This window comes from Filicampus tigris, chromosome 7 (assembly GCF_054856515.1).
Source record: "Filicampus tigris isolate MCC_2025a chromosome 7, RoL_Ftig_1.0, whole genome shotgun sequence".
Taxonomy (NCBI): Eukaryota; Metazoa; Chordata; class Actinopteri; order Syngnathiformes; family Syngnathidae; genus Filicampus; species Filicampus tigris.
The window spans coordinates 197,816-223,952 of NC_141223.1; the positions used below are offsets into that span (position 1 = coordinate 197,816).

The 26,137-nt window shown below is 49.7% G+C and overlaps 2 protein-coding genes across 4 annotated transcripts in view; one reads left to right on the plus strand and one right to left on the minus strand.

The window, feature by feature from the left end:
• Nucleotides 1-61: 61 nt before the first annotated feature.
• col4a3 (collagen, type IV, alpha 3) lies at nucleotides 62-25,655 on the minus strand. The gene is made up of 52 exons (XM_086035184.1): nucleotides 25,041-25,655; nucleotides 23,054-23,110; nucleotides 21,426-21,515; nucleotides 21,231-21,275; nucleotides 20,858-20,902; nucleotides 20,715-20,777; nucleotides 20,147-20,200; nucleotides 20,042-20,068; nucleotides 19,893-19,967; nucleotides 18,598-18,660; nucleotides 18,482-18,517; nucleotides 18,333-18,380; nucleotides 18,181-18,255; nucleotides 17,515-17,559; nucleotides 17,376-17,438; nucleotides 17,210-17,254; nucleotides 17,084-17,137; nucleotides 16,419-16,460; nucleotides 16,174-16,255; nucleotides 16,052-16,087; nucleotides 15,802-15,966; nucleotides 14,628-14,720; nucleotides 14,485-14,565; nucleotides 13,556-13,626; nucleotides 13,265-13,453; nucleotides 11,008-11,173; nucleotides 10,848-10,940; nucleotides 10,623-10,727; nucleotides 10,462-10,556; nucleotides 10,234-10,384; nucleotides 8,990-9,103; nucleotides 8,759-8,926; nucleotides 8,355-8,444; nucleotides 8,148-8,282; nucleotides 6,851-6,949; nucleotides 6,578-6,667; nucleotides 6,354-6,493; nucleotides 5,994-6,120; nucleotides 5,829-5,909; nucleotides 5,639-5,740; nucleotides 5,515-5,562; nucleotides 5,259-5,444; nucleotides 5,063-5,193; nucleotides 4,903-4,975; nucleotides 4,730-4,801; nucleotides 3,315-3,440; nucleotides 3,136-3,234; nucleotides 2,498-2,710; nucleotides 2,030-2,207; nucleotides 1,487-1,601; nucleotides 813-985; nucleotides 62-657 (listed from the first exon to the last, which is right to left on the minus strand). Exons 1-52 carry the CDS (start codon nucleotides 25,401-25,403, stop codon nucleotides 576-578), a joined length of 5,259 nt encoding a protein of 1,752 aa, XP_085891310.1. The 5' UTR covers nucleotides 25,404-25,655; the 3' UTR covers nucleotides 62-575.
• Nucleotides 25,148-26,137, plus strand: part of col4a4 (collagen, type IV, alpha 4) — a 32,904-nt gene continuing 31,914 nt past the window's right edge. For 2 of the 3 annotated variants that reach the window (XM_086035180.1, XM_086035181.1), the window contains exon 1: nucleotides 25,367-25,762. The gene's annotated coding sequence lies outside the window, so the exon portion shown is untranslated. Of the gene's footprint in view, nucleotides 25,763-26,137 lie in introns of all 3 variants that reach the window. The other variant, XM_086035182.1, reaches the window with a different exon arrangement.

Sequence of the window (26,137 nt, forward strand, 5' to 3'; positions counted from 1 at the left end):
GGACAAACAATCACGTTGGACTACTGGACTCCATTGTTTGTGCAGAAAACACACAAAAACCTTCCCCCAAAACGCTCCCTCTCTTTATTTCTCCCGACGCCACATCACATTTTCCACACTTTTGCTGCATTGTGCTGAGGTCCAAGTGGCCGTTCCAACCAGACGCAGCAATTTGACCGTCTGCCGTGTTTGGCGAACCTTGTCCCGTTGCTAATTGTAGCGATCGGCAAGAGGAAAGAGACAGTCTCAGTCCCGACAAAGAAATTTTCACTAAGGCCACAAGGTCAAGTGGCCATTCCGACCAGACGCAGCCGTTTAGGGCATTTGCATCCATTTCGATGGGGCAATAGGATGCGCGATTGTTTTGTGTTTTGAATTAGGTGTGTCAATGCCTTCAACTCATATCTCAGTCAGCCATGTTGTTTTGGTGACGCTGTGGGTATGGATGGCGGTGCGTCGGTCCCGCTGATGTCGTTTGTATCGATGACGCCGTGGCCGCTCTCGATGATGTCGTTTGTATCGATGATGTCATCTGCATTCGTGTTGTCGTTGTTAGCGTGGGCGGCGCATTGGGCTCACAAGCGCTTGGAGCAAACTCTGCAACGACTAATCAAGTTTTCCGGCAGGTCCCCGGCTTCGCTTCGAGGCTTGGGTTTGCTGGAAAACAAGTCAACGGGTTTGAGCGCAGGGTTTGAGCGCTGGGTTTGAGCGCTGGGTTTGAGCGCAGGGTTTGAGCGCAGGGTTTGAGCGCAGGGTTTGAGCGCAGGGTTTGAGCGCAGGGTTTGAGCGCGTGTTGCTGTGCAAGCGAGCACCTGAACATGTGACGCGGGTCCAGCGCGGCCAGCCAGTATGAGTACGAGTCGGTGTAGAAGTTGCACGTCCCTCTGCCGTGACACTCGATGAAGGGAATCTTGCGGAAGTTCTCCAGACACGATCCGGGCGAGGACAGGGGCTGACCCGAACCCTCCGCACCCACTCCCGTTTCCTGATCGCAGAGCAAAAAGTAGTCGGTCAGCACTTTGACGACTTCCATGGCTCACCTTCACTTTGGCCCGGTACACACATCGGGACAATTTCCGACCAAGGACGTCAAAAACGCTCGACTGCCTTATGCGGTCTAAGATTGTCCAAGAACACTCCGGCCTGCAATCCCTTCGGAAACACCGGGTAACAACAGCGGTAGTGTTTGGACTTTCTGATTTTTTTTGTCTTTCTTTCTGCCCCGGAGGACTTTGTTTCCAGACGCCCGGTGGAAGAGAATACTAATCCCGTGTCAAAATGATGGAAGCACGCCGCATGCGACACAAGCGAAAGCACATTTCTATCGTCATGTGTGCGCTCCGTCACAGCAAAGCAATCGTCCGCGCTTTGAAAAATCCTTCTGTGTGTGGCGGGCCGAAGAATGGCAAAGACGGTGAAAAGTTGAAGAGCAAACGGGGGCCGACTTCCAGCCATGTGAATGAGGAGGTGTTCCTAATCAACTCACCATGACGAAAGAGAATCCCGACCACAGAGAGTCCCAACCCCAAGGACACTCGGGGAGCAAACGCGTCTGACTGTGGACCGTCATCACGTTGGCCGGCGACTCGCACACTGTGCACCTGAAAGGCACACGCACGCCCCTTAGAGTCTACGCGGCACACATACTTGATACAAACCACACGTGCACGTACAGGTATGTCACACACCATACATCCCACATCCGGCCATGAAGGCCCTTCACACTGATTGGCATTCACCTCCCGATGGCGCAGCATCAGTATAGATAGGTTTATTTGAAAGCGGACAGTGCCATTTCACATAACACATGAAAAAACATGGTTAAAAAAAGCCAGAATTAGCCAAAAGGCTATTTTTCATCTGTAGTCCCCTACAGATCAACTGGGGGCTCACTATCTTGCTCAAGAGCACTTCCGCATGCTCACAAGGGCTGGGGCTCGAACCAACAACCTCTGGGTCGGGGATGCCCCATGCGCATGTTTCATTTCATTTGACACACACACACTCCGAGCCTTATATTCCTTCTTACCTGCTGATGTAATTCTTCAGGAGCGGTCCCGAGATAAAGGGCAGGGTGCTGACTCCTGATTGGTCGGTGGACAGCCAATAGGAGTAGTCGTTGCGCGCGGCGTAGCGGCAGGTGCTGTCCGTGTTGCAGAAAAGGAACGGCATGGTGGTGAAACGAGGAAGGCAGCTACCCAGAGCTCCTGAACACATAGGCACGCGCGCGCAGATGATGGATTTGGTGGGAAAAGTCCAAATGTCACTTATGACGCCGTCATGTCCGTTTTGACGTATCACAGCAAAAGCTGGATTATAAATTCCAGACCCGCCCGACATGCAAATCCATGGCGCTTCTTAAGAACTGGAAGGCCTAACAAGAAAAAGCTCAACCAAAGCACATCATTTGATTGCCTTTGCATAGCAAATTGTCAAATTGTCCGTGTGCGGCCGCCACAGAAGGTGGGCCGGGGTGTTTGCGCAGGGCGACACGTACCCAAGTCCTGCCCGTGAGCTCGGTTGTTCCCGTTGATGAAGAGCAGAGAGAAGCCGCTGTACACCTTGGCAGATCCCGACGGGCATTCGGGGACCACAACATCCTGACTGTGCCGGCTGAACAGGAAACCGTCTTTCTCTGGGGCGTTCACGCACAAACCCGGGGGACCCCGCCCGCCCTTTGCACCTGTGGGACCTGGTGGACCCGTCGCACCTGCAACACGGCATTACTTAATGTCCAGACAGTTCTGGTGTGGTTCTGTTCCAGCACAGTTCTGATGGCATTCCAATGCGCTTTTCGTGTGGCTCTGATGTCGTTATGATATGGTTCTGGGGCAGTTCCAATTGATTTCTGAGGTCATTCTGGTGTGGTTCTGATGTGGCTCTGGTGTTTTTTTAGTGTTTTGCCAGTGTCATTTTAGTGAATTCTGGTGCAGTGCTGGTGTTGTTCCAATGTGGACCCAGTGTCTATTTGGTCCTGGTGTTATTCTGATGTGGTCCTGATGTCGGTCTGATGTTGTTCCGCTGTGGTTCTGATGTGGTTCTAATACAGTTGTGGCGTGGTTCTCACTGAGGGAGATCAAGCTCTCAAGAGCTCTTGCATGATGAACCACGGGAAGACCATTGACTTTGTCTCACCTTTTATTCCGGGGTCTCCTCTGTCTCCAGTGTCCCCTTTGAGACCTGTAAAACCGGGCCTTCCTGTAAATCCAGCGCTCCCTCGGTCGCCTTTTGGACCTGAAAGCGTGAGACAAAAAATCACACGTTGCTTTATTAGGACATACTGAAGTGGTTCTTCGTCAAACAGCTTGAGTCACCTGGATCACCAGTTCTCCCTCGCGTTCCTGGGGTCCCTGGTTGTCCTGGCAGTCCCTGGTCTCCAGACAAACCTTGGTCTCCTGCTAAGACCACCACCTCCCTGGACACGTCTTTACCCCTCTGTCCTGTAGGGGCGGTATTCACCAATGTGGTCACAAGCATGCACACACACACACACACACGCACACACGCCCCCCCCCCCCCCCCACACACACACACACATTATACTGTATAAATATTTATAGATATATATTTTTTTTAATCGAGTTAATCACAGCTTGAAAAATAATTGATTGTAATTAATTGCAATTCTACTCCAAAACTATTGCCAAAATATTTTCTGTAAATTGTTGTTGCAATGGACATACTGTTCATATGTAATGTATTTTTTTATTACAACAACAAATCCTCTTGAGATGAAAATAAAAAAATCCATCCATCCATCCATTATCTATACCGCTTATCCTCACAACGGTCGCGGGGAGTGCGGGAGCCTATCCCAGCAGTCTTCGGGCAGTAGGCGGGGACACCTCAAATTGGTTGCCAGCCAACTTCAGGGCACACAGAGACAAACAAACATACACGCTCGCAATCACACTTAGGGGCAATTTAGAGTGTCCATGCATGTTTTTGGAATGTGTGAGGAAACCGGAGTACCCGGAGAAAACCCACGCAGGCACGGGGAGAACATGCAAACTCCACACAGGGAGGCCGGGGCCGGGATCGAACCCACGACCTCTGAACTGTGAGGCGGACGTGCTAACCAGTCGACCGCCGTGCCGCCGGCTGTCAATTTAGCGCGTTATTTTTTAAATTAATCCAATCCCCTTTTATCGCCGTCAATTTTTTTGATCGCGTCTCTCTCTCTCTCTAGTGCGATGCTGAGGGGGGCGCGTGTGACCCTGGGGAACATGCTTTTTTTCTGCCATACTACAATAAAGTGAAATTGCACATCCACTCCAGTAGTTGGCAGTGGCGCTCTAATTGCCCATTGTGCGCAGCTAGTATTAACTCTACGGTGTAGGTTTGTTTTGCCACGAGCTGGAAAGGCGGAGGGAAACGAAGATAGTGAGTCAAAAGAAAATCACCCGAAAGCAAAGACGGGCAAATATGACGAAGCATATGTGGCGCTGAAAGAAGAGCCGAAAATTTCAGGTCTCGGGTCGGATCAAAAGCCAGCGAATAGAAATGTGTCTTCAACCGGGTTTTGTCACAGGTCATACACAGACACTGTCACTGAGCGGGAACTGATCCCTCACTGCCCACACACAAGTCAGGCGAGTGTACCGCTACACCATCAGCGACCCTCTTCTGGAAAGTCAACATGTTTTTTTTTCCTCCGACAACACATCAAGTGATGCTGTCCCCAAAACGTATGACACGGGCTAAACAGAATGTCACAAGGTGGTCCTACCTCGTCTCCCTGTAGGTCCTGCAGGTCCAGGAGAACCTTTGATGCCCACTTGACCGTCGTCACCCTTCATGCCTAAAAAAAAAATCACCAAACTCACCCAATGGGACTGTCATTTCACACTTGATGTTCTGAAAAGAGCCAGCAAAGACCAAGACGACACACGGTGGTCTTACCGACAGGTCCGGTAACCCCGGTATCCCCCATGAAGCCTTTGCATCCTGGTGCTCCCAGCGCTCCATCCCGACCCTGAACACATTCCATTCAGATCTTTTAAACACAAAGACAAGTGCGTCTGGATCCGAGTTTCAATGAGGAGACTGAACACATACTGACCGGCCTGCCTGCGGGGCCAGGATCACCTTGGCAACCAGGGCTTCCTGCGCTACCTGCCGCCCCTTTAAACCCCTTCTCTCCTTTAAGACCAGGACCTGGAGGACCAGGCGGTCCTTGACACCCCGGTGGACCTACAAACAAAGTGGAAAATCACAATCACACAAAAATAATCAATCTACTCAAACGATTGAATCACCTCTTGGCCCCTCTTGTCCTGGCAGTCCTTTGCCTCCTTTCTGTCCTTCAGTGCATGGTCCCTGCCTGCCACGAAAACCAGGAGGTCCAGGAGGCCCAGGTGGACCAGGGCAACCTGGATTTCCTTCGGGACCAGAAGGCCCTGGATGACCACAAGGACCAGGAGGTCCCTTTTCTCCAACACAGCCTGGAGACAAACATTACGTTTTTGTTGGGTTTTTTTCTCCAAATGAAAAGCAAACACATTCCAATCCCACCTGGTGGACCTTTTGTCCCCTCTGCTCCCCTGGCTCCGATTCCAGGTTCTGGAGAAATAGGAAATCTCAGGTCAGGTGAGACAGAGACAAATGATCCGCGAAGATAAGAATTGATCTGAGTCACCTCCCATGGCTCCTTTCTCTCCAGAAGGTCCTGGTATGCCATCTTGTCCCTGGTTTCCTCTGGGACCAGATGGACCCGGATTTCCAGGGGCCCCCTTGTTACCTGAAAAGAAGACACAGTTGTCATGTTGTGGCCAGGTCATTGGTTCGACTTTTATACGAAAGCGAACGTCCCACTAAGACTGAGGTACCTGACAGGCCACTAGGTCCTGGAGGTCCGCTGACACCTGGAGGTCCATCACAAGCTTTCTCACCAGGAGAACCTGGAGGACCTGAGACAGAGACAATATTTTCACTCTGACTATTGAAGGGGAACCGGAAGAAACCCAACATGATGACTGAATCAAAGGTGAGACCTCTGCAACCAGGTGGTCCAGCATTTCCTTTCGGGCCACAAGGACCACGATCTCCTGGGGGACCAAAGTCGCCTCTGTCTCCTGGCACCCCCTTTGGACCTGTCGGACCTGCACAAGCTGCCTGTCCCTGGAAAAATAAATTCAAAAGACTGAAGACTTTGTGCCGGAGCTGAGACCATGATTATCTGCTCACAAAGTTGGTATTTTTGAGGATAAAATATGATGTATTTGACTGAAAACTGCACATTTGACTTTTGACAACGAAAGAAGTTCCATTTTTGTTTCCTTTCCCAACTGATTTATTTGGAAGTCACATGTAGCTCCAAAATAATTTCCTGTTTGCAAAAGAAAATGCTTAACCTTTTCGCCAGGATATCCTTTGGGTCCAGGTCCGGGTAAACTGGGTTCTCCTTTTGCACCTTTGAGTCCCTCCGGTCCTTCAATTCCATCAAAACCGGGTTCTCCACAGGGCCCCACAGAACCTTTTTCACCTTTGAAACCTGGACACAAGATGCAGCCGTCCAAAGTCTTTCCAAAAGATTCTCGATTGCCGATCATGTTTGTCATGAAGTCAAATGGTTGACCTGGTTTTCCAAGGTCCCCTGGGTTCCCAAGGTGACCGCAAGAACCAGGAGGACCAGTCCCTCCATCTCTACCTGGTTCTCCAGGGGGCCCTGAGAAACAAACACATTTACTGTATTTCTCAAGTCAAAGGATCAAATGTGATCATTATTGTTCATTATTGATTATTTATTTCATGGCTGCCTCAATGGCTATTGGCTGTCTTTGGCTTGAAGTCTCCTCACATCCTACCAAGCATGAAGCAAAAAAACAACTTGACATTCCAACAAAAACACCTTGAGGTCCAGCTCTTCCTGGTCTGCCATTGTTTCCGTCGAGACCCAGAGGCCCTGGGGTACCTTGAGTGCCTTTAGCACCAGTCAAACCCAGAGGTCCTGAGGATAAAGAGACTGGTGAGAATATGCAGGACTTTCTAGAGGTGCTAACACGGCAGATGGACTGAACATTCACAGAACAGCACAAGAATAAAGGCCATCACAACATGGCTAGCGAATAGGAAAGGTCATTTCAGAATGTGTGTCAACAAAAGGCGTGGCGATACTTCCGGATGGCAGGAAGCGAGTGACTCACGCCCACATGAAGAAATAAACACAGCTACAGTCGACATGATCTAAAACTAACTATGGCAAAGCTTGTTGTGTTTGGGGTTGACCCCCATATACCCCAAAATGTTCTCGATTGTTTTTTTAACGATTATCTTGAAGAAATCCAAATGAACCCAGCGGAACCTGTGAGTGAGGAGGGCAAACAGAGTGGATGTTGTCGATGGTTGTAAAGCGAACATGAGACTGCCTGAAGGCTGAATAATTCATGTAGTTATCGGCACTCGTTACCCAGAGTCTTGTTGTCATCCACATGGTGAGTTTAGTTTAAATTTCAGCCTGGCTGAGTAGACTACCCAGTGCTAACCATTTCCATCTCAAAAGATACCAACTCTGCCATGAACCTGAGCAAGAGAAAAGTCCAGCTCAAGTGATCAGAGCCTGGTTCCTGAGATAACACCGAAACAGAGCGTCTACCATAGCCTAACAGATTGGAAGTCAAACAGCAGCAGTCACCAAAAGAACCACTCTGGGCAAGGCTCAGTTACATTGATGCTAGTCTGCTCACCTTGGAGCTACATCCACCTTGGTCAAGGTAAGAAGGCATTTCATTAACTTCTGTCCTGGATTAGTCCCTCAATGATCACCTTAGCAATTTCTGAATTTCCACCATATCTGTGTTTCAATCAACTTACCTGTGGAAATGCACATTGCGGCTGGCATTTCATCTTCCTTACGAGCACTTCCATCTTCTTTTTGACCGACACTTTGCACATTCAAACCACGGCAGGAGAGGAGAAGGCTAGCAATCACACACGTACCAGCCCTTGTGAATAGGAGACTTCTGCATAAGGACAATCGTCTTTGCCCCTGCTTTGTCAATGACTCTGCCTTGGGCAGATGAGATAGAAGGGCTTGTTTACTAGTGGTGCCATCTGAGAACACTTTGCCTTTTGCCACCCGGAAGAACCATGGAGAATTGGTGCATAGAATAGAATAGAATAGAATAGAATAGAATAGAATAGAATACCAGGCTCTCCCGAATCTCCAGGGTCTCCATACATCTGCACAGTGGTCTGCGTTCCTTTTGGTCCTGTCTCCCCTCTGTCCCCCTGAGGCCCGGCTGGCCCCTGGGAGCCTGTGGCACCATTGGCACCCTCCCCACCTGAAACAAAAGCCACAGGTTGGTGGTGATTTGAAGACAGACGAACAAACTTATTTGTGATGACTCTGTCACCTTTTGGCCCAGGAATCCCTGGCTCTCCTGGTTTCCCGAGGTCCCCTGGACTCCCCCGGGGTCCTGGGGGACCAGAGTCTCCCCTTATACCTGACACACAAAAACAAACATTATTCTGTGTTGGCATGGAAGATTGTTGCTGATTTGAGTGTGTTCCTGTGCCTTCAATAGGGAATGGTAACACGTCATTGTCTTGGTAAACTAACCCAAAACCGTTGCAAAGACAGTTACTTTGTCTTTTTCAGATTTATTTCAGGTATTCTCTAAACAGGCAGGATATGGCTCTCGAGGAACCGGAATTCCCTACCCCTGCTCAATCATGCTAGCTTTTTCCCCATAACAATATCATCCCCTGATGGGTAAATGACTGACCAAGTGGACAAGACTGAGACTCTTCTCAATACCTGGACTTCCGGGCTGGCCAGTGGTCCCAGTCTGCCCCTTCATACCGATGCTCCCCTGCAGACCAGGAGTTCCATCAAACCCCGGGACGCCAAATGGTCCTTGCGGCCCAATAGCTCCCATGCCAGGCAGCCCAGGATCACCTTTCTCACCCTTGAGACCCCGGCCTCCTACAGGACAAGACACGTCTTGCACTCAAGACTTCTCAAAAATAACTTTGTTGGATTTTATACCCGAGAAGCCAATGACTCCTATTGGCCCCTGGTGTCCCGCCGGTCCAGGTCCTCCTAGAAAGCAAGGTCCAATAGGGCCTGGTGGTCCAGGAAGCCCGTCCAGACCCCGGAAACCTGAAGCACATACATATGCATGAGGTCTCAGTCCACTGAGAGAAGAATTTAAGTGAATTCCCAAAGGCTAGAAGTATCACATAAAGCATGAATGAGGCAGATGGGATAGAAATGAGTAGTTACCGTAGTTTGTTCGTTAATTTGTTTGTTTGTTTGTTTATGGTGAGCCCCCGTTTATCACGGGTGATACGTTCCAAACCCACCCACAATAGGTGAAAATGTGAGATGTAGACACGGCGCAAACAATGAACAGCGGTCCACTGGAGCAATAGACCAATGTGTTTTTTTCAGGGCCAATACCGATTATTGGTAGTCAAGGAGGCAGATAGCCGATATTTGGAGCCAATATTCATTTTCAATAAAAGGGAAAATATTAGCATCAAAATTTTGAAAAAATAATAAGAGTAAACACAAACTCCGACTCTTGTTGAAATGTCTTTAAGCACGTTTACTAAACAACTTTTCAGACTTGTAAAATGCTGAAGTTTGTTTGTTGAATAATTTTTTTGTTTGTTTTTTTTTTATCTTAGAAAATATGGATTTTTTTTTCTTTAATTCAAACAAAAGGTTCAGGGAGGTCTTACACAAGTTAATAGCTCCCTAAAGTTTCCTTAGTGAATAAAGTTTTCCCAAATTTGAGAAGAACTAAATTGTTAAGCTTTCACTCATCTTTGTTTTTATTTCAAACAAAAACAAAAGGCGCATAGAGTTGCCAGAGTCAGCAGCAGCTTGTACAAAGTTGACTGAGATCTGAAGTTCACACAGTTTTCAATTGAACATTTTAAATTGATTTTTTAACGGATTTAAGTTGATTACATTATCGTCCGTCAAATTGTTTAAAAAGGCAGATGCCGATATCCATCAAAATGCCAAACACCGGCCCGTCCGATAATCAGTCTATCCTTAGTCCATTGTTCTACCATGTGGTCAAAACCTGATGTTTTCATTGTTTACGTGTGCCCATATGTTATTTCATGCATTCACTTGAACGCAAACACAAGTATGAAAAGAGAGCGTGCGACAAGCACTAATGGAGCCTCTGCTCATGAAGAGCGAGCAAAGAGTCGGGAGTGGGAATAAGACCGTAAGCATTCGGAAAAAGGAAGCAGCTCGTCTCCGCTTCCATCTACCTTTGGGACCTGGTGCTCCATCTTGTCCTGCCGACCCTGGAAGGCCAACAGATCCTTGGGGCCCTTGATACCCCGGTACTCCCACAGAGCCTTCTTCTCCTTGGGGACCCAACTGGCCCTGCTGGCCCGGAAAACCAAAGCCAGCATTGCCCTGTTACAACAAGATCCACACAGGATGAGCTGAGAGATCAGGCCTGGGAGTTCTTCCATCGAGTGACTTCATGTCACCTTGGAGCCGGGCCTTCCCGGTGGTCCGGATGGTCCTGAGCGCCCTTTACTTCCATAACTTGGGACACCTGGAGCTCCTGCCAGGCCCTTGGATCCTGAGAAAAGAATCCAACAGGTCACACTTGAGTCCAATCGGGGATCAACATCCTCTGAAAGTTCACCTTTGACTCCTGGAAAGCCTAGAGGGCCCTGGACAGTAAATCCCTGTTGTCCTCTTTCTCCCTTCAGACCGACCGATCCCAAAGTTCCAGGAGGTCCCATCACCCCTGGGTTCAGCAGCAGAACAAGAAGAGGAAGACTTGATTGGAAACGCTAATGTTCTTTGACAATCATGTTGAAGTAGTCTGGATCCATTTTGAAGTGCCCAAATCATATCTCAGCCTGACCTTCTGATCCAGGATTGCCAGACGACCCCTTCACTCCTTTCTGGCCGGGATCTCCCGGGCTGCTTCTGATTTTACCAGGAGAACCTTTTTCTCCTGAAAAACACAGTTTGGACTTTTTGATTCACTCTTTGGTCCTCCAATCACACCTGTCCAGTCATACCCGGGTTGCCAGGATCTCCCGGCTGGCCCAAAAGTCCTGCATTCCCTTCTGGTCCTGGTGGTCCAGGAGCCCCGATGCCTGCAGGTCCCGGTGGTCCCATTTGCCCTGGTGGCCCTCTTGAACCAGTCAACCCATCAGGACCCCTGAAACCTTTGCTTCCTTGTCCCTGCAGTCAAACAATAATATTGTGTGCTCCATGTCATCACCCGATGTAGGACCCTGAACAGACTCAGTTTGAATCCGTCCTACATTGACGCACACAGTCACGATACACCTACTCGGGGATTCACCAACAGCAGGGGTAGGGAACCCCGGTTTCCTCGAGAGCCATATCCTGCCTGTTTTGGATCTCTCCCTGCTACAACACACCTGACTCAAATGATCAGGATCGTTTCAGACTTTGACCGAGCATACTGATGAGCTGGTCATTTGCATCAGGTGTGTTGTAGTAGGGAGGGATCCAAAAAAGGCGGGATATGGCCCTCGAGGAACCAGAGTTCCCAGCCCCATGACCTGCAGTATTTGCTGATCTTTTTTCTTTTCTTTTTTTTTAAACTAATCCTCTGTTATTCGCTGAGTAGGCGCTCAGTCACCATCTTGGTGCCAAGGTACTATGTTGAAGTGAGTTCAGCAGCTTCATATAGACCAGCGGTGTCCAAATTATGGCCCGGGGGACATTTGCGGCCCACCATCCATTTTTCAGTGGCCCGCAGCATATACTAAAAATGACATTTGTCAAGGCCCACAAGACTAGTTTAAAATAAAAAAGGTGGAGGAGGGCGTAGATGCCACAACTATGAATAAATTGGTTCACACACTGTACAGCCTTTGTAGATATGCAAGGACACAAATGCACCATTTACGACTGAAATCAAAACAATTTCTCTTCAAAATACTGATAATTTAATTTTAGAAGCAAAAAGGGTTTCTTCCGCATTCTGCTGTGTCAAGATCCAATTTATGAACGTATCACATGAATCATTCGCAAGTAACTGTTTTAAAAATGGTCATCTTACTCCAGTGTGCTCTTGTTTTGGTTGGTTCCGAATGTGGAGATGGGATTCAGCAGTGCAGGGGTGGATCTAGTCTAGTGGGGTACAGGGTCATTGGCCACCCCAAAATCTTGAAAAAAAAAATCCTGAACAACTGCCTTCCCACCTTATGTAACAATTTTTCAGAATAACTAGAAAATATCAACAATGTATAATTGCTTGCTTGACTGAGTTTAGCGTGTTGAATACATTAAAGAATTTTGAAGGGGCCCTTGCATCCTTGCATTTTTATGAATGCGACCCTCAGACAAAAAAGTTTGGACACCCCTGATTTAGACTCTAAATGTATAAATGCAATGTATGCATTTAAAGGCTAAATGAAGCTCCAGAACTCATTGAGTCTCCATTTCAGACCAATGTAGTGCTTTGCTACCACCTTGTGGCCGTTGAAGACAATTATACAACTTTTAGGAGGGGCAGATTTTCACTTTCATCAATCAAATTCAATCCAAAATGACACAAGGGAGCACAAACAGAGCCAGCTGAGGCCTTCCAGAACTTGAAGGGACCGTTGATTGGCCCGAACGTTCGGAAAATGGATGGATGCATGGAAAAATGATGTAAAATCCTCACCTCTGAAAAACTCAGGAGTGATTTAGCGCCTTTCCATTGACTACATTCAGCACATATTAAGAACGGCCCTTTCTGTGGGTGGGGACCGCTTTTTTTTTTCTACACATCAGCCTGACTAGGTCATTTAAGGAAGGAAGGAAGGAAGGAAGGAAGGAAGGAGGGAGGGAGGGAAGGAAGGAAAGGAGGCAGTGTGAATGAGGGCTGACACGCAGGTGACAGTATTTAGCCCAAGGTTCACTGTCTCATCCGTTAGTCTATAAGAAATTGTAAATATGGTTAAGGATTTGTTGGAAAACACATTATATATGTACTGTAAAAACGGCGTCCAGCCCACTTGAACACGGAAAGTGATTTTTCATGTGAAAGTTTCTGTGCATCTGATGCACGCAACGGCAATTCCTGTTTTGAATCTCCGCAAAACCAGTGGCCGAGACTCTCGTCTCCTGAAATGTTAGAACCCCAACAGTTCAGTTGATCCAGTCCCGATTGATTGGCACCTGCTGTAATGGGAAAGCAACGGAGGCCAGGGCGCCAACCGAGGCTGGTGCGGTGTGCCGTCGAGCCGTTCCGGAACCGCCAAGGGAAAAGCGACTTTAGTAACACAGCCGATTTTCTTCCAGTCGGACACTCACGGGGTTTCCCTTCGGTCCCGGGCTGCCTTTAGATCCTGCGCTTCCAGGAAGTCCATCCGTCCCCTCGAAGCCCACAGCCCCAAAGTCTCCCGGGTCACCAACTTCACCCTTCTGCCCCAACCTCCTCATGATGCCAGGGTCCCCTGTTAGACCAGGACGTCCGGGCAGTCCTCGTATACCAAAAAGGCCCTGCAAAGCCAGGGGGGGAAGACAAATCTTTTGCTGGCTGTATTCGAAACACATTCCAGAGGATTTGCTTCCAAAATCAAGCTGAGGCTGAACTGAACTTACCTGTGGGCCAGGTGCTCCAGCCATTCCTTTCTGACCTCGTTCGCCTTTGGACCCTGGAGCGCCAGGTGCACCTGGGGCACCAAAGAACACAAGCAAATGTCTTCAATGTGCCCATCAGTCTTTACAGTGGTACCTTGACTTACGAGCGCCTATGGGATTGGCCGGAGACCAGTTGCGGGTTACCGTGCCTCTCGCCCAGTCGGGAAGGGCTGCGGGCAGGCAACGTTTGTGTTTTCGAAGAACACGCTCAAGACCGAACTTTTGAATATCGCTTTTAACTGGGACCTACTTACTGTACTTACTGTCTATTTTATTCTTCCTGACTTCTATTCGACTTTGTGCTTGGATGTTTTTCTTTTCATTCGCCCCATGTCGATGGCCTTGGGCGGGGGCTTACGGTCATGTCCCCGCACAGATGGCTGCTGGGGCTGGGGCTGGAGCTGGGGCTGGGACTGGGGCTGGGGCTGGGGCTGGGGCTGGAGCTGGGGCTGGAGCTGGGGCTGGGGCTGGGGCTGGGGCTGGGGCTGGGGCTGGGGCTGGGGCTGGGGCTGGGGCTGGGGCGGCTATTTGTTTGTTTTGAACTCATGCGAAGCACTTTGAGATGAATATTTCTGATGAAAAACTGATAGAAATAATGTTTGATTCACTGCACACGTGCAACTGGGCAGCTTAAGCACTCGAGCTTTTTATGAAGTCTGAGATGATCCCAACCTTTGGACATTCTGTCTTCTAGCTAGCATTTCCTCCCGGCTTCGGCTTATTGCTTGGCAAGTCACTGACAACAGTCCAGGTGGAAGGATATGACACCATATATGAAAAGAGTGACGAACATGGTCACAGAACAAGTTCAACGCATAAGTCAAGGCATCACTCTATTTTGTGACGTTGCTGATTTATTTAGTACGTTTTTTTTGTTGTTTTTTTTTTACCTGTGAGCCCATCTGCACCTGGTTGCCCCGGTTGACCCGATGGTCCGGGGGGACAGAGCAAGCACAGCTCCCCCTTCTGACCTGACAAGCAAAGGATAGCCACCTAACGTTGATTTCTCTCTTTTGTTGTCACGTGCGCTCACCTTCCGGCCCTTCCCGTCCTCCGGTCCCGGGAGGTCCGGTCAGGCCTTTGCCACCTTTGGCGCCAGGGGGTCCGACAGCGCCTTGCAGGAAGTCTAAGAGTGCAAGTTAGTGCGTTAGCATCTGATTTCAACTTCTGTCATGACTGTGAGGTTACCTAGCTTCCGAGTCAGACCAATTGTTGAAATATTGCCATTGTAACGCAGTACACACCGGAACCTTGACTTTCATTCCGAGCTCGTGACTCATTTCACTCATGTGTCTTTTCCATTTTCTCCACTGAAATGAACTGAAACGCCACTCAAGCGACACGCCACTGAACATTCATTTTCCTTCATTCGATTAGGCGCCGTTTAATATCAATATCAATATGTGTAATATCAGTCAATATCAATGGCATCTGATTCCCGGCAAAAATGACGCCGACTAAGTGTTATAGTGATGACATAACCCTGTGCGGCTCCGTCTTGGCCGTAACATTTGGACTTGTTTCCTGATCCCATTTTGCCATGAAAATGCCGTTTGGCGCCGTCCAGCATTGCCCCAGTTTAGATAGCACTCCTACTCATGTCAGGTTTCATAGTCTTCCTTGGAGAAACTTTACGGCGCCAGTGGCTAGCGAAGGCAGCCAGCCCGTGTGTGTATGCAATGGCGCGCAACCGTCATCGCGATTTTCACACGTTATGCAACCATAACGGGACGGTGATGAAAGAGTCTCACCACGATTGATGTGCACATGTATAAGCATGCCCATGCAGGGCACACAGAGACAAACATCCGCACTCACAATCACACCTGGACTGCGAGGCGGACGTGCTAACCAGTCGACCAGCGTGCCGCCCGCTCTTGTCCATGAAATCCCAAATATCGCAACTTTCATTGTAATGCTTTCAGAGTACGATTATGGAAAGGCCTTTGCGTGTGCACATTTTGGTGTGGATCCATCCCGCTTTTCATACATTACGCAACCATTCTGGAATGGTTGCACCTGCTACTTGGAGGATGTATCCGATGTACACTTGCAACTCCAGTTTTGTTTCGCCACGTAAAGCAAAACAAACAAACACATAAATAAATAAATAAATAAATAAATACACCAAGCGATGCTTCGAAACCACAAAAACTGCTAGGTTGGTGTAAGGGCAACTCAAAGCAGCGCTGCACACCAAACACCACCTGGTATTCCTGGTTCTCCTGGTTCTCCCTGAGGCCCTGGACCTCCAGGGACCCCCGCAGGTCCCGGAGGACCAATGACGATGGCCCCGGTTTCCCCTTGCTCCCCTTTAGGTCCCGCGAAGCCTGGTGGCCCCTGAGGGCCCGGCTGACCAGTCCGACCTTCTCCTGAAGATCAGAATCAGTGCTTAGGATCAAGTATCCGGAGGACTACCGCTAATGAAGCGTCTTCTGATTGGTCGCTGCAGGATACCTCGTTTGCCCTGCAGTCCCTGAAAGCCCACAAGTCCTTAAAGTGTCACAGAAGAAGAAAAAGATTAGACACAACCACCGTGTTGCGAGTCCAAGATTCAACAGACAGCATCTTGAAGGTACCCGGCTCTCCGGTGGCTCCCGGAGATCCAGGGGGACCGGGGATCCCGGTCTGGCCTTTCACAAATGCGCTCTTCCAGAATATCTGTTGAGGAGGAAGATTCTTAACACACGTGAAATGCTCTATATCAATCAAATTGTATTGTGTTGTATTGTATGTAGCCACGCCCGTTTCCGCCAGACCACGCCCCCTTTCCCTAATACACAAAATCGCAAGCCGTTCTTCAGGATGGTTCGGAATGCCTCACCTCGCCCGGAAGACCAGGAGAACCAAAGTCGCCTTTCTCGCCCTTAACACAAACAAACAGATTTTGACGGCAAACTTTCATTTTTACTGACAGTGCATGACAAAATAGCACAAAAATAATCCGTTAGAAAATAATACAATGCCATCGTAACTTTTTGATAAGAGAAAAATAACTACAGTGGACCCCTTTTATTGGCGGGCGGGGGTGAAGGACTGGGCCTGACTGCAAACGGCCAAAATCCATGAGTAATGGACGCTCATTATAATCCCCCTCCCTCCCTCCCTCCCTCCCTCCCTCGAAAATTAAAAATGTGTTTTTATTCCCCCCGACCCCCCAAAAACACACAAATACTGTGAATAAGCCAGGGTTTCCGCAAATAACTTCCCGCCCCAAAAGTCCGCCAACTGTCGGATGAATGAATGAATGGTGCTGAATACATGAATGCTGAACCGCGGAGATGAGGGGGGTTCACTCTATTTACAAAAAATAGACACCTAAATTGTCACTTTTTTGAAGGGGGAAAAAAAATGAAACAATGTCGAAAAGTGACACTTGACAAGTTGACAAAATGCAAAAACAATTTGTTTATAAAAGGAAGGGAACTTCTTAGTTAAAAAGAAATACAAATTTGGAAAAACCCAGAGTCCAGACAAAAAGGAATTAACCTGTACTCCATCGATGCCTGGGGGGCCCACAAAGCCACGAGGCCCCGGTTCTCCCTGCAGATGCAACCAAATGTTTCATTTTGTCATCCGGCATGGCAAACGTCGGCTAATTTTACGGGTCCTCACCGGTTGTCCCAGTTCTCCAGGAAGGCCATCCTTTCCTGCTTTTCCCTGCAAATGACAAGTGAGACACAACCTCCGCTACGCTAATCTCCGCTACACTGTGGCAATAGCCTGAAACGTCACGATAGCGAGAGCGATGGAGTACGCATGGCGGCGGCGGTTGCCTTACCGGTGAGCCCGGCTCCCCTCGTTGGCCCGGCTCGCCTTTTGTCCCCGATCTTCCCGCCGGACCCTGATGAGTCAAAACCTCACGCGGCTCAAGGAACCAGCAACAAGACCTCAAACTGAAGAATCGTTGAAAGACTTACAGGGCGTCCAGCGCAACCTTTGTCTCCGACGTCGCCTGGTTCACCCTGAAACCATCCCAACAGGAACACGTTCAGGGATGCAAGAATTCTTGAATGAATGAATCGACACACACAGTACAATGCAATTGTCTTTACATAGCGCATTTCACAACAGCTAAAGCTGTAAGCAAAGCACTGTACAAACAATAAACGATAAAGGTGTGGAGGGATGTATGAATGCACACAGTCAAAATTGAACAGATGGATGGATGGATGGATGCATGAACGGATGAATAAATGGCGGGCTGGCTGGGTGCTGAATGATTCCATAACGAAGAGATGAAAGAAGGAATTTGCAGATGGACGAATGACTGTATGGATGAGTGAATTATCGAATGGAGGAATAACGAATAGATTCGCTCCCAAATGAATGAAGAACGGACAGGTGAAAGAAGGACGGGTTGCTTGCATCAACAATAACTGAATGAAGGGATACATGAATGGGTGAATGAAGGAATGGTGGGATTCATGTATGGATGAATGAATGGATAAACCGCTGAACAAATAAAAGTTGAATAGCAAAAAGGATGGATAGACAAACGAATGGATGACTGGACAAAATAATGGATGAATGAAGGGATGAATAGATGGAAGAATGAACCGATGACTGCAGAGACGAGGATGGACCTTGAGTTCTTTGGGCCCCTCCGCGTACAATTTGATTCCTTTCTGTCCCGGGATCCCGACAGGTCCGCGATCTCCCTTGAAGCAGAACCTGAACCATGAAAATCTGGACAAATATCTGAAACCCTTGCGCTGGAACTTGTGGACCCACCCACCTTCAGGCCTTGTGGACCTGGACTGACTGGACTGGGACCCTCTTGACCCTGACACACGACACAACACAAGACACGCACGCACTGCATCACATTCAAACTTGTGGCTAGCGTAGCAGCTAGCGCCGGCATATAATTCAGATCCGGCCCACCTTCTCTCCCGGCGACCCCGGCGACCCCGGACGTCCCTGCGCAGGAACAACAACAAAACATTAGCTGTCATCTAATTGAACAATAGCGCTGCTACAAAGAACTCTTGGAAGCGTACAGGAAGTCCAGCAGGTCCTGAAGGTCCCGGGGAGCCCGGAGGACCAGGATCTCCGCTCAGGCCCTGCGCCACAAACGGCAAGTCATCAAAGTGCAACTGTTTGGTTTTTTTTGTTTGTTTTTTACAATTTGCTTCAATTCAATGGCCATTGTGCTGCTCCTTCTGGTGTGTGTGTGCCTGGGCCACCTGGAGACAGTGCAATATAGACAAATGGATCGACATGGCGGCGACTCATTCTTCAGTAAGCCGCACTAATGCGAGTTGTTCTTCGCAGAGGATAAAGCGCATTTGCCCGTGAGCACTGTCCGTCTGCGTGTGTTCGAGCAACGTTTGTGTTCAATTGCTTTAGGGTTCACAGGACGGCCACATAGATTCTATTCGTGAGCTCGCGTGTCCGTCACGTTTACCATGATGTGTTAGCATTAAGCCAGTGGAGGCTAAGCAGTTGTAGTGAATACACAAGGTGTAATTCTCTTTGGTTTTGTTTAGTTTGACAATCACCTTCAACCATCTTTCAGCATATTTTGCCTGTTTCTATTTTACTTTTGCATGTTTGTTTTTTTCTAATGAGTTTATAAAGCGCAATATGAAACGGCTTTCTGATTGTTATTATTATCGACCATAACTGCTGCTGTTGGTGAATGGACTTGATTCGCTGCCACCACACGGCGCTCGTATCTCAAGTTTGCACTCGCGGGTCAAAGCTGACGGACAGGTCATATCTCGAAAAACATGTCGATTGCCTCGCACGGGGCACCGCTGGATAGTGATTGGGCGGTAGGAAAAGCCGAACGAATGAACCTACGTTCGGAATCATTCGACATTCCTTTCTGCCCGGTCGCGAGAGAGGCATTTCTATACCGCCGACTATTTCCTTCTTTCGCAGAAAATCCCTTTGTGGTAATTCCGAAATCTGGAATGTGTCAGTCACTACGGCGAGAGATTTTGATCTAGGGAACTCAGTCGAGATGAAACAATTAATCAAATATTCTCAATCACTGAATTGGTTTTCTGTTCAAAAAAAAAAAACATTGAAACACTACTTGGCGCTGCTAATGACAGTTGCTGTTGCATAATTACAACGTAGTGGATTAAACAAATAAATATTCGCAAATGGATATTGAACAAATACATACATTATAATAATGTATTATTTAGAATTGAAGATTTGAACACAACAAATCCAAATACGGTCATTTCGATCCATCCGTGTGTTGTTCTACTTCAAAACAAACTATTTTCACCTCATGAATTTGTCGCAACCTGGAAAGAGAAAATGTTTTTCTCCGCATCACCTTGTCTCCGTGTGGTCCTCGTGGCCCTTGTGCGCCTTTGATGTTGGAAGGATCCGGAAAGACCGGCGAGACTCCCTGGAAGAAAGCAAAGAATTCCCATGGGAACGCGGAATTGTCAGGAAGTCTCGAGTTCAAATGGAACCTCAAACCTTTTCTCCTCGCGGTCCCGGGGGACCCTGAAAACACATTACGCCCGTTAGCTCGGTTAATGAGCAACATTAGCTTCCAATGCCTTCGGGCGGAAAAAAACTCACATGCTGGCCGACCGGTCCTGGGAATCCGGGGAAGCCAGGGAAGCCGTCTGGGCCCTGAAAGGAAAAGTGGGACATCACAAGTCGGCTAGCAATAATTCGAATTCATTTTTGCTGGTGAATTTGGAGAATAGAACTCCAACAAGAAGTTGGAAATGTTTAAAGACAATTAGAAGAAAAGAAGACTTTATTGATGACACAGTGGGGAGGGGAAATTGACTGGGATTTCATAAAGAGGAATTGGGAGTATTAATTGGGCGCTCTAAATTGCCCCGAGGTGGGATTGTGAGTGCGGATGTTTGTTTGTCTCTGTGTGCCCTGCGATCGGCTGGCGACCAATTCAGGGTGTCCCCCGCCCACTGCCCGAAGACTGCTGGGATCGGCTCCGGCACTCCCTTGTGAGGAGAAGCGCTAGAGATAATGGATGGATGGATGGATGGATGGATGGACTTGGGAGTCGTTGAATGGGAACTGTATCATGTACAAGCATAAAGCTAAACATTTAACAATCGATTCATCGACAGCTAATTGAAGACCAAAAGAGGCGGCGATGGGTTGCCGCCGCAGCTACCTTGGTGCCATTGCATCCTGGGAATCCCGCTTGGCCCGCCGAGCCTTCGCCGCCCGGAAGTCCCTGAAGAGAGACGAGAAGACAAAAACAAAGTCGAATGCGTCTCGTCAGGCTTCAATTTCACGTTAGAAAAGTCAACTTACCGGAAGGCCAGGAGGGCCGGGAAAACCTGAAGGGCCTGGAACACCCTGAACACGCGCGCATGCACACGCACACACATGCACACAATAATCACAAGAAGGATAGGATGTGTGCGTATGTGTGTGTGTGTGAGTGGCGGTAGCTGTGCGTGTGTTTATGTTATTGTTGTTGTTATTGTTGTGCGTCTGTCAGTCGTGTGTACATGTGAGCGAGTGTCTGCCGTGTCGTGTGTGTTGCAGTCATGTCAACACAAGCGCAGTGTGCCGCCCTCTAGTGGAAGCACTGGAAACATCATCATCATCTTCATTGTCGTCATCATCGTCATCATCGTCATCATCATCATCATCATCATCATCTTCACAGCCATCTTCCTACCCGAGAACCTTTGAGTCCCACACGTCCTCCAAAGCCCTGCTGACCCTGTGAGCGCCATGACCACAACATCCATCATTACCATTTGCATCGTTAGAATTAGTATCGCTTTGATTATTACATTATAAGAAGTTAAACACACACATACACACACACACACGCGCCCACAACCCCCAACACACACACACACACACCGACCTTGAGTCCATCCAGTCCTTGGCTGCCCTCGTTGCCAGGGTAACCGATGAGTCCAGGCAGGCCGTCAAATCCCCGGTAACCGGCCTCCCCCTGAGCACGAGCAGGTGATTACGCAACATCGGGTCATGTGATTACACGTCCGCGTATGCGTGACGTCACCAGGTCACGTGATCGTGGCTGAACTGAAAACATCTCTTTCAGTGTAACAAATATGGAATCGCGAAATAACAAATTATTCCGCAAGACTGAAAAATGAGCATTTTTTTCCCAGCAATTCCAATGAACGTATGCCAAAACAACGCGCACAGGTGTCCAACAAAAGGATCCAAAACGTGGACTGCGCTAACACACGTATAAATCCCATCCGCTTTTCAAATTTCTAAAACATCCCTTCCTTTTTTGGCGCTCATCTGTGGCGGGGCGGCGGGTGCGGCAGCAGCAGCTGTGGCAGGGAAGCCCATGCGGACTTGCCTCCGCCCAGCCACTTGGCCCGGTTCTTCCGGGGGAATCCCAAGGCGTTCGATCCCAGGCCGGCCAGGAGACGGACGTCTCTCCGGCACGTCGCCGGGACCTCTTGCCGGCGGGACCTCTTGCCGCACAATTTGGGCTGTGTGGGACAGAGCTATCTGAATGTTTTCAATGTCTTACACACGCGGAAACAGGCGCCGAGCGCACGCCGGTTCACTCCGACTGTTGGCAAACTCCAGTGTTATGGTCTTAGTCAGAGTGCGGAGTCCAACAAGCGAGCGCGGCCGGCGCAATGTCGTGTCCTCGGTTGGGCCGGCCGCGCTCGCTTTTTGGCCTCGGGGAGTCCGGCTGCAACCGGTTCAAGCGCCAGCCGCCGACGGCTCGAGAACGACACGGCACAAGAGCGCGCGCTGGCTCTCCGAGCGCGCAAACTCTCGGAGGAGTGAACGGGCGTCAGGGGGAATTTGCAGATTCGATGGCCGACATGGCCGCCGCCGATGTTCCTTCTTAAGCTGCTTTTCCAAAACTTTGGATACAAAGGCAAGTTTTGAACTCGGTCTCAAGTTATTTCCGGATCGGAAGGACACAGGTTAGCTTTCTTCAAAAGGGGCCTGGATCACAAAAGCAGAGAGGACGACACCCTCCGTTGGCGAGCTGTCAACGCAACAGATCAAACGACGGCACCCAGACAGAGGGTTTGAAACCTCGTCGAGAAATCGTGCGGGGATGGATCGGAACGCGAGGCGCGCTGACTCGCAACCGTTGCCATGAAAAACCCAAGTCCCCGCCCAGGTTTCGTTGTCACGCGTTCCTCGCCCGATGCCCCCAACTTCCGAGGTCAAAAGTGAACAAAAACGGGTCACGTGGTTCAATGGGCGGATCGTTCAAAAGGCCAAACGTGGGCTCGGTGATGGAAGTGAAAAGTGACATCAAATCGGATGACATTTGAGTAAAATGCTGCCCTTGCGTCTTTCGCTGCCTTCTGGCCATTTTTCATTGATTCTTTCCGCCTGTTGTAAAAAACAACATGAAATCATTGGGGGGGGGGGGGGGGGGACACACTCAAAAATAAGGATGAAAATGAAGGCGTGTAAAAAGCGAACGCCTTTTCAAACAGCGCCTCGGCACGCGGCCTTTGAATCGGGGCTCCTGGCACTCACCTTCTGACCTTTGATCCCGTCGCAATGACACGGCCACTTCCTGCTGCACTCGCATGCCTGCGCAAACAACAACACGGCATCAACGCGGCATCAACGCGGCATCAACGCGTCAGCAACGCGTCCGCTGGTCTTGTGTTTGGGTCTCGCGTTGTCTGGATCACGTTTTTTTCCCCCCCCTTTTTATCTTTGCAAGACATTTCCAAGTCAAGCGGAAAAAAAAACATCTTGGCATGCGTGCGTGCGCCGGTCCCGCACGCGGTCTTATCTGGGTCCCGGTCTTATCTGGGTCCCGGTCAGGCGGGTAGCGGATCCGTCTGAACTTGTTTCCGTTGCCGCCATCTTGCCGTCACGTCGTCATGCGAACAAAACGTTAGCGCGCGTTTGTCTGGGTCCGTCATGTCTCGTCGGCCGCACCCGCCGACGTGTCCGACGCGCTCAGTCGGCCTGATTTGCACTGCCGCTTTGTTGTCCGCGCAAGAAGAAAGAGCCCGGGACGCGTGTTGCGGTCTGCAGACGTGGCTTTTTTGTCTTTCGCGTCTGCACCGGAGTGCTCGGCGTGCACGCGGGCCGGCCTCAAGGTCGGCCTGGACTTGAACAGCGCTCTGCAATCAGCTCTGCTTCAACTGGGGCTGAGCGAAAGAATTAGGGCCTTTTCAAAACAACAACGAACTCCCTGGGCCATCTCCGCCTGGAGGGGACCGGCCGTTTGGGAGCCGTCCCGGGCTTCTCGATCGCCACCCGCCCCAATGACACGGCTAAAGGCCGTTTACGGGAGAGAACGGTGAGCGGCTCGGTGTTTTGGGTCAAGCCAAGTGGCCGTCCGCAATGAGGCGGCTTTCGACCCGGGTGAATTGTGAGCAGCTCACTGAAGCCAGTCAAGTCTCACGTCCGGCGACGTCCCGCTCCACTTCATCCTGCCGCAAGCGACGTTGTGCATTGCAGTCCTTTTGAAAAGGTTCCAAGGCAACTCAATTGACGCCTCACTTTTGGGGGGAAAGCAGCGACGCGGTCACTGCAAATCTCAATCAAGTTCCGCTCATTTGTTCAAGGATGAATGTTTTCGACACACAACTCGAGTTTTCCTCTTTGGGGCATGGCACGGATTGCTCAACGCTGGCAACGGCACTGTCTGCTGCTGATGCTCAGGAGAGAGTACACAAATGTACTTCAAATGTTACTACATCAATTAGCCGAGGGACTGCAAATGGGAATTTAGCAATGGCTCAAATTGACGTGCAAATTAAGATGCACGCTCCCTTTCGAACCAAACACACGCTACGGCATTGAAATGGACATTTTGCTCCTTCCTGTCGTTGGCTCATCGCTGTTAAAAACTGCGGTCCCAAACATCCTGATCGTGTAAGCCTTACTTACTGCGGCAAGGCACCGAAGCACCTGAGGAAAATTGGAAAGAGCTTACTGAGAGGAGGCCCGTTGACATCATCACAAAAAACCCCATTCATCTTTTTTGCGCCAAAGTTCAGATCGAAATCCGAGGTCCATTTTAGGTACTGGCTACATGTGTGTGTGTGTGTGTGTGTGTTGTCTGGTTTAGCCCAAGAAAAATGTGTATGTAGGGGTGCTGCCGACTGCTTTATGAACTCTGAAATGACCTTCAGCAGATTTGGCCACAAGTCCCACATGACATGCTTCTCTTTCATGAAATTCAAATATGAACTTCACATTTTCAAAAGAGGAACACTGAGCTGCCCGACGGCGACCTCAGCACCCACAAACCTCTTGAAAAAGTTTCACAAGGCAAAAAAAAAGCTCAAGTCTTGAGAGCGGACAGGCGGGCGGTCACAGGACGGATGGCCGGACGGAAAGACGGAAAGACAGACAGACAGACAGATCCGCGCGCGCAGCCAATAGCCAATAAGTGGAGCGTAAAGTTGAAGGTTATTTGTATGGGAACGAACGACTGAGCTTTTGCAAAGCAACGACCAAAGCGACTTGGGCCAAAGTGAGGCGTCGAGCGTCGGCTCACCGCGCCGGCGTCCCCCGAAGCTCCGCGGACGAGCATCATCATCAGCATCACCAGCATCAGCAACAGCAACAGCAGCGACGGCGGCTGCGGGAGGGCGCGCCCCCGCGGCACCGACGCAACAAGCATGAAAGCGGCGTTCGTCCGGCTCGGCTCGGCTCGGCTTGGCTCGGCTCGGCCTGGCTCGGCTCGGCCTGGCTTGGCTTGGCTCGGCTCGGCTTGGCTTCGGTCGGGATCCTCTCCTCGGCCCGGCTCAGTCCGGCTTGTGACGGGTCGCAACGACAAGCTGCCGCTGCTAACAGTGGGTGGGAGTGCGCCCCCCGCCCCCTCCACCACACGCCCTCCAAGAGTCATTCCCCCGAGCATCCACACTCGCACTTGTGGCTTCACACTTCCAAATGAACAGCTCAAGCCAATGACGTTCGATTGTTGTCTTTGCTCACTTGCTTGTTGGTCTTTTCAAACAAGCAACTTTACCTCCGGGCTGTCAAGCCAAAACTGCCGCCAAACTTTCAACGCGACAACGCCAGTCTTATTGTGAAAGGCTGGAGCGCGCCTTCTACGCGCGCTCCCGCGCGACTTGCCGCCGCCAGCCGAAGCGCGCGCCGAGTCGCTCGAGCCTCTTTTGGACTTTTGGACGGCGACATGACGACAAACGAGTGACCAGCAGCAGCAAGCGGCAAGCGGCAAGCGGCAAGCGGCAGCGGCAGCAGCAGAGCGCCAAGGTAAGGCCGCCGGATGACAGCTGTCAATCACTCTCGTCATGCCTGCTTCGCCCGTGACGTCGTGCCGCTACGTCACCCGCCGGCTGTGCACTTGCTGGGTTGCCCTCAACGGATTCGTCACAGTTTGACGGACTAATTGCATTGCTCTTTGCTTGCTTGATCGATTGATCCATTGATTGGATGACTGTCATTGGTGGATGAGTCACAAGTGTCAATAGGAGTTCATCACACAAGTATAAAACACACTCGAGAGGGATTTGGGGCCACGATTTTGAGACACGGATTAGCAATTTATAGAGAAATATCCAAGAATGAATCATCGAACGCCTTCAGCCTTTTCAAATCCTCCGACGTCAACGTAACTCAACTCAACTC